This window comes from Caloenas nicobarica, chromosome 18, assembly GCF_036013445.1.
Source record: "Caloenas nicobarica isolate bCalNic1 chromosome 18, bCalNic1.hap1, whole genome shotgun sequence".
Classification (NCBI taxonomy): domain Eukaryota; kingdom Metazoa; phylum Chordata; class Aves; order Columbiformes; family Columbidae; genus Caloenas; species Caloenas nicobarica.
Window position 1 is genome coordinate 5,640,674 of NC_088262.1, and position 14,206 is coordinate 5,654,879.

At 43.2% G+C, this 14,206-nt stretch overlaps 1 protein-coding gene across 1 annotated transcript in view; it reads left to right on the forward strand.

Annotated features, from left to right (window-relative positions):
• Window positions 1-14,206, forward strand: part of CACNA1G (calcium voltage-gated channel subunit alpha1 G) — a 139,757-nt gene that overhangs the window by 123,467 nt on the left and 2,084 nt on the right. Inside the window, exons 34-37 of the mRNA XM_065648103.1 lie at window positions 1,895-2,035; window positions 5,111-5,245; window positions 8,303-8,492; window positions 11,549-11,718. Coding sequence (XP_065504175.1) covers window positions 1,895-2,035; window positions 5,111-5,245; window positions 8,303-8,492; window positions 11,549-11,718 — 636 coding nt within the window. The remainder of the gene's footprint in view (window positions 1-1,894; window positions 2,036-5,110; window positions 5,246-8,302; window positions 8,493-11,548; window positions 11,719-14,206) is intronic.

The window sequence follows — 14,206 nt, forward strand, 5'->3', positions numbered from 1 at the left end:
AACTTGGCTAATCTTTGCTTAGGTATTAAATTTGTTTTATGTAACTTCAATTTAAAATCCATCCCCGCAATCAAGCTTGTAAGAAAAGATTATTTTAACAACAGAATCAGTCAGAGGAGGCTCAGACCTGAGCTCACCAGAACTGGTGGCAAAACTCCCACCAGCCAGGAGCAGGGCTGGAGTGCGGTAGCTGCTATGAGCTGCAACAAGTCTCTCTAAAGCACGAGTTTCTGGATGAAAACTCAGTTTGAGGAATGAGAGAGGTGAGGTCAGGTCCTTTGGGAGGGAACCGAACAGGAATTATACAAGAAAAAGCTTTTTTTTTAGCCTTAGCTGATTGCAACTTGGGTTAAACTCTACACAGACCTCATTAGCTTTTATTACATCATGATTTCACAACAGCATATCTTGGCTTCTGCCTGGGGTGGACTAATGAGTATTCTAATGCATGAAAAACTCATTTATGATCTTTAGTCCAAGGGTGAAAAAGAGTAAATCTCTGCTTAAGCTTTGTTGCAGTTCTTAAGCTACTGGAAATTTCTGGTGCCGTTAGGAGTCACTGACGTCTGAGATGGAGTCCAAAGCTGCTCTTTGGCACAGGAAAAGGGAGTTCAGGGCAACATGGGGAAATCCAGGCTCATTACGTTCTCTAGGAAGAAAGAACATGTCCCAACTGTTGTTGTACGTGTTCAGCAGAGTACTGGCAAACTGTCCTCAGCACCGTTGTCCTGCACTAGTCCTCACACTGGCGAAGAGAGAAATTGCAAGACAAGTCAGTGGGAAGGATACCTGCAGCTCTTCAGTCTCATAAACTGTCCTCTCTGAAGGTGGCTTTGGAAGGCGCTTATTCTAATTATAATCTCCAGACTGTGTTTCTTGCTCTTTCACTCAAACAGAGGCCTCAAAATCCCCCGGGAGATTTTATTTCAATTATTTTTTCTCCCAGCCAAAATCTTCAGGAAAAATCTGATGCTTGAGCACGATAGCAGAGGAATACAATCCCTAGGACATGACCCTGCAACGACACATGTTCAGCATGCTCTTCTGCTTGCCTGTTCCCCAGGATTTCTGCACTGTGTGCTGTTTGACTGTAACGACGGTCCTCATTTCATTGTATGTAGTGGGCATTCCCTACATGAAAGGTGCAACCCTTAAACCGCTCCCACGCTGCCTGCGAAAGCCAGACCCTGCTCTGTGTCACCTCCCATTGTCTGTGCTGTGGCCAGCTGGTTTGAAGTCGGCCAGGACGACTGAGGCACCTCAACCCATGTCTGGCACGTGAATTAGTGACCTGACGTGTGTCTGTCCTAAGCATCTGCAGCTTTTATGGACAGGATGCTCAGCTTCTCTTCAAGTCAGGTTATTTTAATTTATGTGAGCTCTGGATATGGATTTAGGTGTCAGATATTAGGTCTTGCTCAGAAATGTGAATCGTGGTTGTAGAAACCTTACAGCAGTGGTGTCCTGTAGAAGTTCACAGCACCAAGTACCAAGATGCTGCTGTATGCTTAGATCCCAGGAGTAACCGGCTGTGTTTGCTGAGGGCAAGAATTGTCCCCAAGGAGGGTCCTGAGTTGGGAGCACCATGGTTCTGGGGCAGTTGGTGTTGGCCTCGTCTCTAGAAATGTCTGAGAATCTGTCACTGCTCACCGTGATATTACTGCACTGTTCTCTCTCCTCTCCTGTCCCGTTGTCCCCGTTACTGCTATTCTCCCTGAACGTTCCCATCTCAACCCCCCTTCCTTCTATCCTGTTTTTTTTCTTTTTTTCCCCGCCCCCCCTCTTGTTTGTTGGGTTTTATACACTGTCCTTTTCTCTCTCTGTCCCTGTCCCTGAATTTTTCCTCTCTTTGGCTTGCTCTCTCTCTCTGCACGCTCCACACCACCCCTACTAGGAAAGGCACTTGTTTGATACCATATCCCTGCTGATCCAGGAATCTCTGGAAGGAGAGCTGAAGCTGATGGACAACCTGTCAGGCTCTGTGTACCATCATTATGCCCTCCCAGCTCCCGAATATTACAACTCTGAGAACCAGGTTAATATTCCTAATTTCCTGCAAAGTCTCCATCCAAACTCAATTTGACTGAGACCTTTAATAGAGAGTTAAAGTTCTTTATGTAATGTAGTCACAGGGATTTTGAAGCATAAGTCATTTGGGCTTTTTCTGTGGGAGTTGAGATAATATCTTGGTTTATGATGTTGTATATCAATGCAAGAGGAAAAGTACAAGCTCTGAGCTGCTCTCTTCAACACAGTAAGAAGTTTTTCATTGGGATTTACTGTTCACGAGTGTTGTAGGGAAAAATGTACAAAATTACGTTTTCAACCTTCAGTGGAGTTTTTTGGTTTTTTGCTCCTAACCTGTACAATGTCAGGACATGCCTCATGATGTGAGGTTTGCCCAGAGCAGAGCATGAGCTGCTGGGGATCATAAAACGATCTCTGCATTTTGTGCCTACTTACACTGCGTGAAAATCCAGTTTTGAATTATTTTCCTAAAGAGGCTTCTTGCAAGTGGGTCATTGTAAACTAGATCCTCATCTCTGATCTAAACTGAATTTAGACGGTCAGGCAGCCCTTAATGATGTACTTAAGTAATCGTGTGCTCCAGTGCTTTCACAAACAAGGGCTGTAATACTTGTTCAAAATTAGTTCATTTACTTCTTAGAATAAAATGCCTACTTTCTCAAGCATGTTATTCTTTAGAGCAAATATTTTTCCCAAATCACTGCAATGACCATAATAATAATTCAAACATACCTATTTTTTCCTGCAGTTGGAATTGAGCAAATTCCATATTTCTTGATCTAGATGTTTTTTCCTTTCTGGCTAAAAATAGCAGAAGTTTTCTTGTTAAATCAGTGTGCTTATTTATGAGCTCGCTGACACACTAAATTATCCAACTCGGTGGTTCATTAGAGGAAAGGAATAAGCTTAGGTAAAATGAAATCCTACTGCAGAGCTTTATATAGCGGGATAACATGTCTCCCTCGGATTGCTGCGTATCGCTTTCCAGATTGAGGTCTATTAAGCTATAGAAAGTGGTTGCCTCTAAGAATTGCAGGAAGAATAGAGACGGTAGCTTTGACAGGGAAGGCAGAGGGTCAGTATGAGACTCAGTGAGAGCTGGTTGAAAATTTTTTATCACAACGTTTTTCACCAGAAAGTGCTGCTGCAGCAAAAAAATGCTTCTGTTTTGACATGTTTGTAATGAAAAAATATAGCATTCCAGTTTGCAATGGCTTTTTCTTTTAGAATTTAAGCTATTTTATTTTCCCACCCCCCTCTAATTAAAGCCTGTATAAATCAGTTGAATGTTTCCAACCAAATGTTTTGACGGCTTCAAACTCAATTTTGGGAGAAGGGAGGCTGAAGGAGGGTGATGTTTTGTTTACATTTTGGCTTTTCCGTTCACACCATTTGTCATGTTCTCAGGCAACTCAGGAAATTTAGAGCAGCACTGGGACTTGCTGAAAGCAACCTGATTAATAGCAGCTCTTGGCGGAGCTGCTCCATCGGGCAGGAGCTGCTGGTGTCCCCCATGCTCCGGCACAGCTTCGGCCACCGGGTCCCCATTGGGGATCGCTGCCCTATGCTGGCAGCTGGCGATGCTTTTTTTGGGGAGCCTCGTATGAAATCAGGAGCTCCTCCAAAGCATCTCTCTCATCCGTTGCCAGCAGACGGCTGTGCTAGAGGAGATATCGAATCCAAGGTTAGATGAGAGGAGCCCGACCCTCTTGCTTATCTTGGCTGAAGTTTGGAGCCTCTCAAGGTTCACTCACCACTGGTTTTAGTTCACCCCAGTGATGCCATTTCTAAGAGTGAGAAAATCCAGCCCTCTGATAACTTAAGTGCAACAGATCTGGGCCTCTGTGGTTTCTCTTGGAAGATATATTGCTGTTGAAAGACTTTTCAAGCATAGAGGATAGGGGGGAAAAAAAATGCAATAAGAAATGAAAAGGAAGCACCTGGGACTTGCCCGGACCAGGCGGCCCCTGCCGAAGTGAGCCAGGTCTGGAGGTTTCCTGATGAAATGTTGTCCCCAATGTCACAGGCATCAGACACGGACCTGAGGTGGAGCCTTGGGGAGGGCGAGCATCGCTCCGCTGGTGCTTGGCAGCAGGAATGCGGCACCGGGGGAGACACTGCAGCCCCCTTTTTCCCCTTTCTCTCCAAAACCTGAAGTGACGTTTCACATTTCTTACACAAAAGACCCCTGTGTCTAGGGAGAGAGCTTCATCAATGCTTTGATTAAGATCTTTCTCAATCTCTGGAGTGCCTTCGGCGGGGATGCGTTTGGGCAAGGTGCATCGTACAGCAGTGCAGCAACTCACCTGGGTTTGCTCAGGGCTGCAGGAGCCTGTTGGGGACAGGGCTGGGGAACAGGCCTGGGTGGCATTTGGGGGGCAGGAGGTTCTTTAATAGGACAGTTATTGGTGCTTACCCAGGCACTGGGGTCTCTCGCAGGCCAATCCCCACTGAAGTCACCGGGAAGGCACTCGCTGACCTTTCCAGACTTTGAATCAAGCCTTAAGTTTCTCCCTGTCCCCATTTAGCTGTTAGGAAGTTAATTATAGTTAATTATATATATAGTTAATTATAGTCCCATCGGAGTGCAGGGAAAGGCACACTCCATACCCCACCTGCAAAATTGTTTTGTTATCGGGGAATCTCTGGGGACTCAAGCAGATCAGTTATTGGGTAGGAACAACTTGAGAGAGTTGGGAGATCTGGAAGCCTCTTGTATTTGATCATAGCCAAGAGGATAAATATCTTTAGTATAAAAGTAATGTTACTTTTGCTTCTTCATCTAGACAGGAGAACAACCAAATACAATGCTAGCATTAGTGTATGGTTTTAAATTCTCTCCCAGCTCACTGGTAAGCATTTAAGTATGAATGTCTCACTCCTTTTTTTTTTTTTTTTTTTTAAATTTCTTTGTTATATTTCATTTCTTTAACATTCTGTCCCTGATAACAATGTGCATGAATCTCCCACTGCAGGGATATTGCTTTAGTGTCTAGAAGTATTTAGATTATGATAATTTTTTTATTTCTTTTCCTAAAGATTTGTGTCCTGGTTTCTTATGCTTAATCGTCTCTCCCTTTAGATCCCTCTAGCTGAGATGGAGGCTCTGTCTCTGACGTCAGATATTCTCTCTGAAAAGTCCTGGTCCTTAGCTCTGACGGATGACTCTTTTCCTGATGACACTAACACACACTTACTTAATGCTCTGGAAAGCAATGTACATACACTGGTTGCTGTATAGTCTGATGTTTACAGGGTTCGAAATACTGTTTCCACCTCTCTACACCTGCCCAATGGCATTTTCAGTTCAAGCCCATTTCCAAACAGCACCAACCTTCCCCCTGAGCAGGACGTTGTCCTTAATGCCATTAGGTCCTGGCTTGTTATCGCTCTTGTCCACAAACTTGGCTCCTTGCAAGGAACAAGTATTTAATTCTATTTTTCCTTTGGTGTCTTATGTAAAAACAGTGTGTTTTCTACAAGTAAAATAAATAGTAAAAAACCCCCACTTTGGAAAGCGTCAAGGTCGACATTTCCTCCCCATCTGAAACAAATCAGTGATGTTGCGTGGAAGAGACACCCATGAGCTAATGACTCATGTGTCCTCTGCTGAGGGGTCATCTACAGCCCTTTGGTTTGTGACGGATTTTTGTCTTTATGAACACAGGCACCACAAGGCTTTTTGCATGATTGATGCCAGACTGTTTATTTTACAAATATCAGATGGGGATCTCTCCGAGATGCTGCTCTTGTGAATTGTTATGAGCAGTCATCCTGCTGAAGAAGAAAAAAAAAAAAAATAAAAAGAAAAAAAAATTTGGACTATTTTGTCTCTTTTTGAATGAAATAACCAGTATTTTGAACCCTGCTTTAACCATCTCCTCTTTGAAACATTAGACATTTTTAGCTGTGTAGCAGTCAAGTGCTTTTTTTCTGCTGTACAACAGACATAACTCCTCTTCCAACATTTTTGGATCATTGTTTTCTTTGTTGTTGTTCATGTACCTGCCTTTGGATGTTTGTGTTGTTGATAAATTTTCTGCCATTATAGTCAATTGTCATCCTAATTAGCACTTATTTGGGAAACATCTCTTAAACCGTGACAATATTTCCCATCATGCTTCATGGCATCACGTGCGAAAGATTTTGTAAACTACTTGTAACGTTTTGTATGGGACGTTTTGTTTCAAAATTAGTCTGGAGAGCTGGACTGAGGAGACAGCCCTTCTAGGATTGAATTAGATCAGACAAACCTGTCTGACAATGCAGCAAAGTCTCAAGGGTATAGCCAAGAGACATGGTTTTCCTCCAAAAAAAAAGGCAAAACCAGGTTGAACAAAGCATTTTGTGAATTTGTGTCAATACCAACAAAGTGTTTTGGTCAAAACAGTTTCCCAAACTCCTGAAAAACTGCAAGCTTTTGTGGAGATATTTTCTAAATGCAGTATTTTTAGACTTCATTTAAACACAGCTTTAGTTGAAAAACAACTCAGAATGTTTTGACTCAAAATAGATTTGGGTTGAGGTTTTTTTTGTTTTGTTTCGTTTTTCTGGTTCACGGAAAACTCAAATTTGATTTTCAGTCAAGCCAAAACAACGTGTTTCTTAAAACTATCAGCGAACCCAAAAGTCATGTGGTCCTGCCACTCTGTTTGCGAGCTGGGCTCAGAAGATCATTTTTCAGCCATTTCAAAAGGTTTTCACAAAGTTCACTCATGAGATTTCTCCCGAGGTGATCAGAAAGTGGAAACGAGCCCGCTGTGGTATTGGATCCTGTCAATGAAGCTAAAGGTTCATTAAAGGTTGGGTTTGCGTAGGATATGGAATCCAAATTCTCGTGTTTGGATCCAAATGGTTTTGAATTTGAAATCTCGGGTTTCAGGCCATGTTTTTTGCTTTGAAGCGGAATAGTATGAAAGCTACATAGCATAAACATACTGCTTGGAACAGGAAAGCAGGGAGGGGAGGGACAGAGAGGTTCCTAAAAGCCAAGTCTCAGCTTTACCAGTACAGATTTCGCTCTCCTTCCCCGAGCTGCATCAGGAGGCTGCGGCATCTCTTATCTGGGCTATATCCATATCGGCAGGTTCCTGAGGACTGAAATTAATGCTGCATGACAGTGCAGATTGTTTTCTTCATTAAATTTACAACGGTGGTCTTCCTTTTTTGTTGTTTTTCTTTTTTTTTTTTTTTCCCTTCCTTTTTGTAAATTCCTTTCAATCTCATCGTCTTTCTTGTGAATATGAAATGCCTTAGTGAAATTTGGGTTTTATGACTAATAGATAACATTGCAAAAAAAAAAAATCCTAGTGTTTATTTCAGAAAACCTGTAATGCACTGAGTGAAGGGAAGATTTGTCAGAAAGTAAGATTTAAAGTTTTCTAAAAATGATCAGAAATATACTGTATCAGAGTAGTGTCACATCTTATTTCTGTGTTTTTCAAGGGAGAACTTTTAATGAAGTAATTCTTTCATTAGAAATATCCATGGAAGTTGACTTTGCTTCCATTTTTGCTAACACTAACCAACATAATAACACCCAAGAACATTTCTGGGGTGGAGATATTTCCTTATGAAATCAGACCTGAATGCACCTCATTTGATATTGCCTCTGGTGCTGCACAAGAGACTCTTTGGCTGTAAAAATTCCACAGTCAACATATATACAATAACCCTTGCTTGCATTAGATCCCTTCTAATTAAAGAACGGCTTTAACCCTTAAGCAGTAGGTTTAGATATCCCTTTCAATAAAATAGGTTTAGTTATTCATTATGTGAGAAGAAAAACCAATAAAATTGTGCTGGGAGCTAGAATAGTGAACATATTCTGTAAACTAGTTTTTGTATTTGTGTTTTTTGTGGGGTTATTTTATTGTTAGAAGAGGAAACTACTCACCTTTGCAAAAGTCTGACTTGCTGACGAGGGCACATAGAGCTTTACAGTTATTGCAGAGAATCAAAGTGATGCAAAGCATGTGACCTTTGCTGGCCTTGAGGCATGATGCCTTCTTTGCACATCCCCGAAATAGTCATGGTTTATTACTACAGTGCTGCTTCCTCCTTTTCTGTGGTCCATTCTGTGTGACAATTTATTGACAATACAAAATGAGGGGTAGAGCTTCCTGGTAGCTCCATTTGTGCAACTCGTCCATCCTGACGATGTGCATGCCCATCGTGCCATCCTGATTGCAATGGCTGTCACTCACGTTTCTGGGCACTTCTCCTCTTCCCACCCCATGATTTCTTCCTTCCTCACTGTTGTTTTTCCCTGTAGGCTGATCTCCGCTCCAAAGATGACACGCTGACCTTGTCTCCCAGCAAGGACTTGCTGAGCGTGAGGAAGCCTTCGGTGGGACGGACCCACTCTCTGCCAAATGACAGCTACATGTTCCAGCCACCCTACTCCAGCCCCTGCCCGGCCTCCCTGGGCGAGAGGAACCCGGCACATCACAAGTCCCAGTCAGGTACACATCTGTCAACTGGGACCAGAGCAGGACAGGGGAGTGATTGTCTCCCTCCTGAGGCCAAATCTCAAATCCTGGGTTCTGTTTTGGGCCCCTCAAGACAAGAAAGCCCTTGAGGTGCTGGAGCGAGTTGAGAGAAGAGAACGGAGCTGGGGAAGGTGCTGGAACACAAGTGTGATGGGAGAGGCTGAGGGAGCTGGGGGTTCAGCCTGGAGAACAGGAGCTGAGGGGAGACCTTCTGATCTCTGAACTGCCTGAAAGGAGCTTGGAGCCAGGGGGGTCGGGCTCTGCTCCCAAGCAGCAAGTGATAGGATGAGAAGAAACAACCTCATGTTGCACCAGGGGAAGTTTAGATTGGATATTAGGATAAATTTCTTCCCAGAAATGGTTGTCAAGCATTGGAACAGGCTGCCCAGGTCAGTGGTGGAGTCACCATCCCTGAAGAGTTTGAGCAGACACGGAGATGAGGTTCTTGGGGACATGGTTTAGTGCCAGGGTTGGGTTAATGGTTGGACTCAATGATCCTGAAATCCCAATAGCTGGGATTTTCCAAGCTAACCAGCAGGAGGCAACCAATTGCCATGGGTTTGCAGTGAGGTGTTGATGTCCAGACCTGTGGAACGGCTTTGCAAGGGCCCTCTATAACTCACAAAGACCCGCCATGGCTTACAAAGTCCAGGCTGTTAAAGACAACTCCGTTCCCATGGGCTTTTTGGCAATATGACAGAGAGCGGTTGGCCTGGGTCAGCACTGGTTGTCCGCCTGCCTGGTTCCTCAAGGGTTACAGTCCATCCAGCCTGGGCTCCATCATCTCACCTGAGCTAGCTATGGCCCTGAAGCAAAAATCCCAGCAGAAAAATATTTTCTCATGTCAGCGTTTTTGCAGCAGTACCTATCCTAGCAGGTTTTGGAAGCTCTATATGAGAACATCTGTGAAAGAAGGGAAAACGGTGTCTCGAAATGCCTGTAAAATGAACATAAATGTGCTGAATCGAGAGAGATCTCAGTGTGAGATGAATGGAAAAATGAGAGGGTGTAGAATTGTCCTTCCCAATGCATGTGGTTGGGATATATGCCTCAGAGCTAAATTCAGAGATATTCTTAGACACAGCATATTGCAGATACCGAGGGCTCTCTCTCTACGTGTACCTCTGTACCTGGACTCGCAGCTGCCTCCTGGTACTGACCAATGTGTTTAATTTACTCTGTCTGCCAGGGGTTACTTTCTGCTGGTAAGTGAATGTGGCTGTCTTTAATTCTTTCGTACGCGCCATCATTTTAGACATTTGTCACAGATAAGACAGAGAAGTTTTTACAAGCGTTGTCATTTGAAAGCCTCTAAGCAGAACATAATTTCAGCACTGTTCAGAATGGTAGGAGATTTGAACAGATTAGAAAGATGATGTTGAAATTTGCATAGTAATAAGAATTTGTATGAATAGCGACTGTTGAATGGCAGAAAAAAAATGCAGACACAACGGAGGAAGATGAATCTGAAGTTGTGAGAAATCGCTGCCATAATACAAAATTTTCAAGGTCAAGAGCTGTCCTTTAAAGAATCTGTTTGTGCATAATGCAAAAGGTGCGTCTGAAATCCTGGTTAAGTCTCACTGAAGTCAACAGCAAAACTTCCATTACCTTCAGTGCAGCCAGAATTTATGGCTCCCTGTAACACCCAAGAAATTCCTCAGAGTTATAATCCCTGACCGTACTAAAGAATCCCATTTGCTACAGCGGGAGTTTCCAGTGCTGCATTTTTGACTCTTTATTTGGACTCATTTGTCCTGTCTTGAACAAAAATTACATCAACTTGACCGAAAAGTATGTAATTTCTGAGTCCCTTCTTTCTTCAAGATTGCACTTCCAGCTCGGAGAAATGAATAGCCCCATCTGACAGCCCTGGCTTAGGAGGGGAGCAGGCGTTGCACCCTTGTACATCCACAGCAAAAACTCTCCCACTGATATGTAGAAGTATTTGGGGAAGGTAAAGCTGATGTCTTATTCATAAGCACATAAAGCAATTAAACCTTTTGTATTTTTCTCCTGCTGGTGAAATTCCAATCATCTTTAGCAAGCCAAAGCGCTCAGAGGTGGGGAAGGTGCCCAAATCTTGGCGTGTGCATCGTTGTCCTGTTCCACCCACAATGTCACCGCTTTGCAGGGTGGGGGAACTCACCCCTACCTGCTTACAGTTTGTAATATTATAAAGTGCTGTGAAGGTAGCAAAAGGTGCCAGGCACCCCTAATAAATCACCACCACTAAGCCATAATATTTCAAGCTGAGAAAGGTTTTGTTGTCAGAAACACTGGCACTTGCAGGAGGTATTTGTTTGAATACTCCTTCGTAATGGGGCTGTTGTTCTGGGAAAGATTCCAGGACAAATGAGATTCTCTGGGATGCGGTCCAGGTTAAATGAATTGTTTTGAAAAATGTTGAGCCTGTGGGAGGGGGCCGAGCATGTAGAGTTTCAAACCTTTTAGAAGAAGTAGCCAGCAACCACAAAGGGTCAGAAGGAGGTTGGAGAGTGTGTATTTCCTTCTCCTGGGATGCTTTGTGAAACTGGCCTTGAAAGCTGCCAGGTGCTGTTCCCTTTCGCTTCATTTCCAGTGTTCATGCTGGTTTTGAGATCCCAGCAGTCGGTCTCCGCATATGCTCAGGTATGGAGTTATCCCTTTGTAGAGTCTTTCAAAGTCAGATCCTTGCAGTGCCGAGACGTATGGTTGTCTGCAAAGTTATTGGCCCGAGAGCAGGGATGTAGAAATTGCCAGTCCGGATGAACTTCTAGTTTATAATCTTCTGTTCTTAACAGGAGCTAGTCCCAGTTGTATCAGAGGAAAATGCCAAGAAAAATGACATAACAGACAATTTTGGAATAATTTATTAGTAGGTGGGAGCTTTTTCCCCAGTCACGGAGAGCCAGTTGCTGAATTCGGTGGTTTTGCCATGCCTGTCTGGTCCAAGGTGCAACAGAGTGTTTTTTCCGAAAGACCCTTGAGATTGGGACACAATCCCCAGATGAACACGTCGCGTTTCTGTCTCTTCTCCCTCTTGCAAGGTTCAAAGGCATCGGTGCAGTCACAGCCCGTGGACACCAGCTCTCTCCTGCAGATTCCAAAAGACCATTTCCACCCTGTAAGAGCTCGTGACCATTTGGTAAGGGAGAGCAAACCCCGCGTTTCCCAGCAGATGCACTCTCCTTCTGCTGAAAGGCTGCTCCGCAGACAGGTAAGCACACTTATGACCGTGAACCTGCTGAGGTTTTATATCGCCGTATTTTATTTTGGCGTGTCCAGGTTAACCATACTTCAAATTCAAGGAGGGATTCACAGAGAAACCTCAGGAGAACTGTAATTCTCCTACAGAAATAACAAAAAGGTTGATGGATTCTGATCTGAAAGCCATCCAGGAGTCTCCAAAGAATGTGCATGATGAGTATCATCTCCTTTGGCAGCAGGCCTAAATGTTCTCCACGTTGTTAGCACTTAATTTTTTTCAGTCCTCTTCATAAATGCAGCCAAACGCTCCCCAGGGGCTTGTTGGGGTTGAGGAACTAATTCTTAACTGCTGTGATTTTCTCGGTGCTTGAAAGGACACAGGGACTGCAGACTCCATCCCAGGCCACCCTTCCTCTGGCTCCTCCAGTTTCTCGAAGGGGGAAAACTGTTTGAAGGAAGCTGGATATCTTGTATGTGAAACCATCATGGAAAGCATACTGTTTTTACAGTGAGAACTGAAAATTAAGATCCTTTTGAATCTCCCATGCGCTTTTGAAAAGTTTGAGTATATGCAAAACGGAACACATTTTATTTTGCAACTGGTGTTATCTCTGGTTTTTGCCTGGCATTGATTTAAATCCTGATTCAACCCAACATCTAAGAGATCTAATCAAAGATTCCAGTCTGGTTGATTGGAAGCATAAGTTTAAATTTCTCTTTTTTAGTAGAATATTTAAACTTGTGCTTCACTCTCATGTTTTTAAGCATATTTCACTGTGCAGCTGGACCAGGACCAGAGGCATGTCTGATTCCCCAACTCTGCTTTCTTCAGTAGTTTCGTGCCTGGTTTTATATACGCAAAATAGATCAGTTCAATTTTTTTCAAAAGCAATTTCTTTCCTGCTTGAAAATATTCCTATTTCTTTCATCTTTTAATCAACATTGACAAATTAGACAGTTGATTCATTAAGCTCTAAAAATGAATGTGAAGTACCAAGGTTAACAATTACATTAGTCTGTAATACTAAATTGACATAAGAAATTCCTAGCATGTATTCGTTTGCACAGGGCTGGCCAGCTACCCCAATCACTGCTAATGGGGAAACTAATTGATGTCATGATTCCAGTTCATAACCGCTCTCTCTGGCTTTCTAATGAATAACAGACCCATCCTTTTGAACTGATCTATCTAGAATAAATTACCATGTTAGCCATCTTCCTCAGCCTAATTTTCTTCATATCTTTGAAAGCTTCTTTTTCTAAACCTTTTCATATGTTTAGGTTAATTTATTCCGCTCCCTCCTCTCTCTGCTCATGCAGTGACATGAGCATGCTCTTGGAGTGACATTTCTGAGAGAAAAAAGCTTTGGGACAGTGATCAGATTTGGTCCATGGGCCAGACAGATCCCTCCGAAGGCGGGTGAGGTGTTGCCTTGGTCGTGCTCCCCAGTAGCCAGTTGCTCCCAGTGTGGCTGATGTAAGGTTGTTCCTGGCAGCTGTATTGCTGTTACTCTTAACTGCAATCTCGATGGCCAGACACTGTGAAACTTAGGCCTTAAAGAGGCAAATTTCCCTTTACACCTCTGGCACTTCTGCTTGCTCAAGTGCTCTCTGCTTGGCTCCTTTTATTGCAACCACTAATTTCTTACTAGCACATCACAATGGCTCAAACTAGCAAAACATTTTGTTTTGCAATACCCATTTTTCCTTATTGTTACATATATTGCATGTAATTCTGATTTATTTTCTTTTTTTTTTTTTTTTCCTCTTTCTTTCCTTTCCTTTCCTTTCCCCTTGTCCCCTTTCTTATCCTGAATTTGTGCATAGATAAATCTTGTCCACCATATACCTGGTCCGTGCACTTTCCTCCATCATTAAAACCCGTGTGTTTAACCGCCCTTTCCCTTTAGAGTGCTGGAGAGTGGACACAGTCCCACACTAACGTGCAGTTTAGACTCTGGAAAGTTTGACAATTAGTGATGCACTTGCAGATGAAGATGCGTGGATCGGATGCTTTGAGGGACATTCCCTGCCGAGGAATACGCTCCTTGGCAGCGCATTGCACAAAAGCTTTTCTCCAGGGGAGTTTTACCTGAAAATAAAACTACGTTGATTTTCTGGATCCAGGACTGAGTATCCAAGGTGTAGCCCACACCAGGCTGTGGCTACTACAGCTGTGCACTCCAATGGGATGGCAGAAGGTCCTTTTATTTTGCAACAAAACAGTAAAACTTTTGTACAAACAGTTAGTACTAACAACTACCAAAGATGCCTGTATCGTAGGGAAAGAAAGAGCTGGTGGTGACTAATACTGTCGTGTGCAACACAGGTTGGTGTACGAGCAAAAGTAATGAAAATAATTACTTTTTGCTTCTGTATTCTACTATTTTGTGGTCTGTGTCTCTTCTTAGGGTGTTAACATGATTTCTTCTTCCAAACACTCACTAAAACTGTTGGCATTGAGGAAACCAGAATTAGCTCCACTCTTGGCTGTGGTT